The sequence below is a fragment of the Lemur catta genome, chromosome 1, assembly GCF_020740605.2.
Source record: "Lemur catta isolate mLemCat1 chromosome 1, mLemCat1.pri, whole genome shotgun sequence".
Lineage (NCBI taxonomy): Eukaryota > Metazoa > Chordata > Mammalia > Primates > Lemuridae > Lemur > Lemur catta.
In genome coordinates, this window is record NC_059128.1 from 116,732,844 (window position 1) to 116,738,831 (window position 5,988).

Sequence of the window (5,988 nt, forward strand, 5' to 3'; positions counted from 1 at the left end):
CCTTGGCAGCTTTGGCGCCATAGGGATGAGGAAGGTCACCATTGAGGACCATCGGGCCCTCGCATCCTAAAGAGCAAGGCACCCACGGAAAGCACTGAAAGTAGAGAAGGCAGCAAGGTGGCTGCCATTGGGACTTCAACAGCAGTAAATCTGTTGTGCACAAACTTTGTCCTGGACACAAATGAAATATCACCTCAGAATCCTGCAACATAATGTAGGAAACTTGCAGAGAGATGTCAATGTCCTCCATGTGGAAAATAATGAGCTACTGAAATTCAGGCATTCATGTTAATGTGGTCCCATTTATATTCACCATCTAATTGGGACTGGACTTTTTTGCTTCTAAGGTCTACTGACTGACCAATAAACTCTAAATTTTGTTTACAGACTCTGACTCAGGTTTAGAACTGAATCCATTTCCCTGAAATATACTCTCATGCTCAGATAGTAAGTGAATGTATCAGTCTATAAACAAGATTCTGAAACAAAGACCTCAAGATATTGAACAATGAGACTCAAGAAAACAATGGCTCATATAACAAACAAAGTTAAATTCTCCTGCACTTAAGAATCCAGAAGGAGGTTGATGGTCCCACACAGGCAGGTGACTCTACTGCACAAGGTTATCCAGGGACCCAGCTTTTTATCTCATTGCTCCCCCATCTCCTGTGTATGTCTTCATCCACATGCCCAACCCGGCTCACTGCTATGTCCTTATTCCAGCCATCAAGAAGGGGAAAGAGATTCCAGAAGTTCCTTTCTGAGGTAGCGTGCAGGTCATGTGGTCTTTGTGAGAGTCCATCATGGTGTACCGTAGCCAGGGCCAGAAAATGCAGAAGGTGATGGTGCAGCCCATCAAACTCATCTTCAGATACTTACAAAATAGATCCTGGATTCAGGTGTGGCTCTATGAGCAAGTGAGTATGCAGGTAGAGGGCTGTATCATTGGTTTTGATGAGTATATGAACCTTGTATTAGATGATGCAGAAGAGATTCATTCTAAAACAAAGTCAAGAAAACAACTGGGTTGGCTCATGCTCAAAGGAGATAATATTACTCTGCTACAAAGTGTCTCCAACTAGAAATGATCAATGAAGTGAAAAATTATTGAGATGGCAATACAGTGTTTTAAGGTGTACTTTGTTGGGAGGATAGTTCTAAAACATTTGTTCGTGTTGTTTTGATTACCTTTATGTTATTTCAAAATGACAATAAATGTTGTGGGATTGTTTTTATTTATTTATTTTTTATTATTATTATTATTTTTGAGACAGAGTGTCGTTCTGTTGCCCGGGTTGGAGTGAGTGCCGTGGCGTCAGCTTAGCTCACCGCAACCTCAAACTCCTGGGCTTAAGCGATCCTCCTGCCTCAGCCTCCCGAGTAGCTGGGACTACAGGCATGCACCACCATGCCTGGATAATTTTTTCTATATATATATTTAGTTGGCCAGATAATTTTTTTCTATTTTTAGTAGAGACGGGGTCTCGCTCTTGCTCAGGCTGGTCTCGAACTCCTGGCCTCGAGCGATCCACCCACCTCAGCCTCCCAGAGTGCTAGGATTACAGGCGTGAGCCACCGCGCCCAGCCTGTGGGATTGTTTTTATTTAAAAAAAAGGAGGAAAGAGAAAAAGTGGAAGGCAAATATTTTCTTTTAAGGAAGCAACACAAAAGTTACATTATTGTTTCCACTTAAATTCTATTGCTGAGACCTTGGTCATATGACTTGTATAGCTGCAAGAGAAGCTGGGAAGTACAGACTCCAACTGAGTAACCATGTCCCTGTCAATACTCAACAGAGTTCTATTACCAAAAGTATGAAAGGGAGAGAGATTCCTGGGACAGATGGCAATACGTGCCCCGGAGGGCAGGAGATAGACAAAGCATGCTGAGATTAACTCACAATTGTTTTCAAACAATAGTGATAACAATAATAGCTAACATGTGATGTGCCAAGCACTACTCTAAGGACTTTACTTGTATTAACGCATTTAATCCTCAACTCTAGGAGGTAGTTACTATATTAATCCCATTTTGTAAATGAGAAAATAGAGACAGAAAGACTAAGTAATATTATACACATCTACCAAGTGGTACAATTAGAGTTAAAACTCTTTAGCCAAAGTCTTATGAAAATTCATTTCCAGACAATGACTTTGCATTTACCTGTAAAGTGATTATTTGAGAAAATGTAAAAGACATTTCTAGGGCCGTGAACAAGAAAGCTAGCAAAGCAACTGGTTTCCAGTTTAGTACAAAGAAGCAAACTATTTGCTGAATAGAGAAAAAAAAAAAACCTCCTTGTTTCATCTCTAAAAACAAGTGCTTTGTGAATATAATCCATTTGCCCCTAGGATGAAGTCAGAGCAATTTCAGTCTCAGGATTTAATCTCTCTGCCAAATATGCATTCAATTACTAACCCCCCTTGGCTAGAAACCTTCAGAATCCAGAAAATAGTCCTTTCTGGTCCCTAACGTACAGATGTTGGGAGCAAACATTTGTCTGCTGGGAATCTTGGCAGGGGAAAATTTTTTTTTTTAATTTGCCACCAAGCTACTTAGGGAATTAAGATCATTAAAGACTAATAGCAGCTGTTAGGTACTTAGCAAATGTAGCTAATCAGCCTCACACACATGGGGAAGTATCTAAATACACTGCTGGTGCTAAATCCCAGTCCTGACTAGTGATATCTGTTCCCTTCTGACCAGGTAATTAGAAAGAACAGGATAATCACTTTAGCCAAATAGCAGAGGCAGTGATATATCATGCCTGTGCGCAAGCTGTGTGGCAGGATCAAGGTTGAAAGTACCTCTGGGCTGAGAAATATCCCAGTAAAAATGATGTGTCCTAGAAGCTAAAATTCACTGAGCCAGCCTCTGTTAGAAGCACCTGACCCAGGAGCACTGGGGACTTTTAGAGTGGGCACAGGGATGCCCAGTGGGAGACTACATCTCTCAACCTCTCTTGGAGCTGGGTATAGCCATATGAGTAAGGTCTTGCCAGTGAAATGTGCTCCAAAGTGACGAGTTGCTTGCCCAAGAACCAGAATGTAGACGTTCCTGTGACCCAGTCTCAATCTATCAGATGAAGACAGTGCATCAGATGAGAAGACACAGTATCCCCTGATGACTGTGTGTGGAACAGCTGTGCCAGGCCAACCTCGAAGGCTCATGGCCGACTATTATGTGAAAGAGAAGTAATCATTTGTCCTCCACAAGCCACTGCAATTGTGTGGGGGGTGCTCTTTGTTAAAGCATCCTAACCTTTCTCCTAATATCATAGGCTAGTTCGTTTAATCTTCACAATAACCCAATGAGTTGGTTACTATTATTATTCCCATTTCACAAACAAGGTAACTGAGACTCAGAGAAGCTTAAATATTTTGCCCAAAACCAACAAGTGGTGCAAACAGAATTGGAAACCAGGTTTTTTATATACCAAAGCCCATGGACAAAGTTTTGATTCAGTAGGTCCTTTGCAGAAATTCTGCATTTCTACGAAGTCCCCAGGTAAGGCCGGTGCTATTAGGCCACAAATCACAATTTTAGGAATAAAGGATCACTCCCTTGCCTCCCCCAAGAGTTAGAGACTAACCAACCAGATTACCAAGTTACAGTCTCAGATCTTTAAAGGACAGTGAATAGCTTCTTAAAATTTCTTCCCCTTTCTGCACTGTTCTCTTCTCCTGGAAATTAGTTGGAGTCATATATTCAGGGTTTTTTTAATGAGCAAATTCTCTTTCAAGCATCAGGTTTCTCCTGGGAAGGTGTCATGCTCCAAAGAGCAGTTTTCGTGAAACTGTGAAATTTAATGCTACTTTCTGGAGATCCTGCGACAGCTGTCTCACCTTCTGTCTTTTCCTACTGTAGCTCCGTAACCCAAAATAACATTCATTGAGGCTGCTTGGGAAAGGTGACATGTCATTCTGTGTTTCAACAGGAAACATCGACTACATTAAGGTAACAACACCCTCAGCCTGGAGGGATATTTTAATCAACAGCAAAAACCATTTCAGTACCCAAAAAACACTTGGGGAAATGTATCCTTGTTGCAAACCCAACTTCAGCTGGAAAAAAGTGTCACTATTCTAGAAGTAAGCCAAAGTCAGTTCACAAAAGAGAAATGCAAATGGCCAGTAAGAATATGAATAATGTTTAACATTAGCGGTAAATAGATGAAGTTGAAACAAGGTACCATTCTTCACCTCAAAAACTGGCAAAGACTAAATACCCAGTGCTGTTGTTGATGAGGGGAAATGGGCGCTCCAATTTACTGTGAGGGAGAATGTGTACTGGGACTCATATGGTGACAGGGACAGTATCCCAATTCAAAATAGCTTAATCAAAAAGGGAAGGGGGAAGAGTGAAGGGGATTTATCCACTGGTGACTTTGGGATGTCCAAGGATGAATCTGGCTCCAAGCATGGCTGGAATCAGGGCTGCCAAAGATGCCATCAGTTCTTACATTCTGTCTCCATCTCTCACTCCATTGGATGAGAACCTCCGTCTCCCTCATAACTTCACCAAGAGAGCTATAGTAGACAGTGTTGCATTTTTAGAAATTCAGTACATTCAGTACAACTGTTAGGTCTGGTGGAGGGTAAACAGGTGGCAAGGGACTGGCCAAGGGTGGAGAGTGGGATCTGAATTGTAGCTAGGAACCAAATTGCAGCTAGGAACTGCTCCCTGGTGGGAACATACATAGTAAAACGTTCCCAATAACCTTTAACTGACGTAGAGCTAATTACCATCTAATTAGCATAACATGGGTGGAGCTTCATGGAAAATTCTAGAAAAGATGCATGCACAGAAAGGGAAACTGTTATATAATCTACCCTGTTATGTAACCTGTCATGTGATCCCTTATATAACACCAACCTGTCAATCACCCCTAAAAGTGGGATATGGCAACCAATCCTGCCACAGGAAAGGAGGGACAAATTAGTGGGCTTATAAAAGGCACCATGAGCTCAGCCTCCAGTGTCTGTCTCCACTTTGACCGGTTCCACTCTCTCTGGAACGTATTTTCACTTTGTGCAGCTTCCTTCTGTACTTTCATTCTTTCTTTTATGTGATAAACTACATAAAATTGCTCTGTGTTTGTGATCACTCCATCATCAGCTCAACTTGGTACCAGTACTCATTCTTGACACTGGGAATCGGGAGACCAGGAACATCCACACAGACAAACCTAACACAGCTATACTCTTTGCATGTGAGTATGCAGTGTCCTCCCGCTGTGGGTGGAGTATATTTCCCCACCACACACATTCTGGGCTTTGGCATATGGGATGTTAGCAGATGTGAACAGACGTAAATGTGCCTGCATGATTTAGTTTAGCTCTTGCACTCCATTATTCTGCAAAGAGAGGAGCATGCCCCAGGGAATGAGTTGCTTTGTGTTTATCCCAGGAATTAACAAATGTGGAGCAGAATAACCCATCCTTCCACTTGACATGAACTGAGCCCAACCAATCCACAGCCAGAAGTCACTCATCCAAGTCCTGAAACAGTTTTCCAAAGTAGTTGTACCAGTTTGCACTCCCACCAGCAGTGTACCAGCATCCCAGTCACTCCACATCTTCCCCAACACTTAGTATTTATTGTCAGTACTTTTTTTTAATTTCAAAGTATTAAGGGGGTACAAAAGTTTGTGTTACATGGATACCACAGAGTATTGTCAGTCCTTTTAATGGTAGCCATCCTGCTGGAGATATAGTTAATTTGTATTTCTCTCATCAGTAATGGTGTTGAGTACCTTATTGTATACTTATGGGTCACTTTTTCATCTTTGTTTTCTGAAGTGCCTGTTTGAGTCTTTTGCACACTTTGTTATTCAGTCACCTGGCCTATTGACTTGTGGGAGTTCTTTATATATTCTGAGTATTAGTCCTTTGAGACTATATGTAATATAAATATCTTCTCCCAGTCCTTGGTTTGACTTTTCACTCTCTTAATGGGATCTTTGAGGAAGAAAAGTTCTTAATTTTA

At 41.6% G+C, this 5,988-nt stretch overlaps 1 protein-coding gene across 1 annotated transcript; it reads left to right on the top strand.

Annotated features, from left to right (window-relative positions):
- The first annotated feature begins 803 nt into the window (after positions 1-803).
- LOC123637467 (small nuclear ribonucleoprotein E-like) lies at positions 804-1,082 on the top strand. The gene has a single exon (XM_045550639.1). The coding sequence runs from the start codon at positions 804-806 to the stop codon at positions 1,080-1,082; it is 279 nt and encodes a 92-aa protein (XP_045406595.1).
- Positions 1,083-5,988: the final 4,906 nt, after the last annotated feature.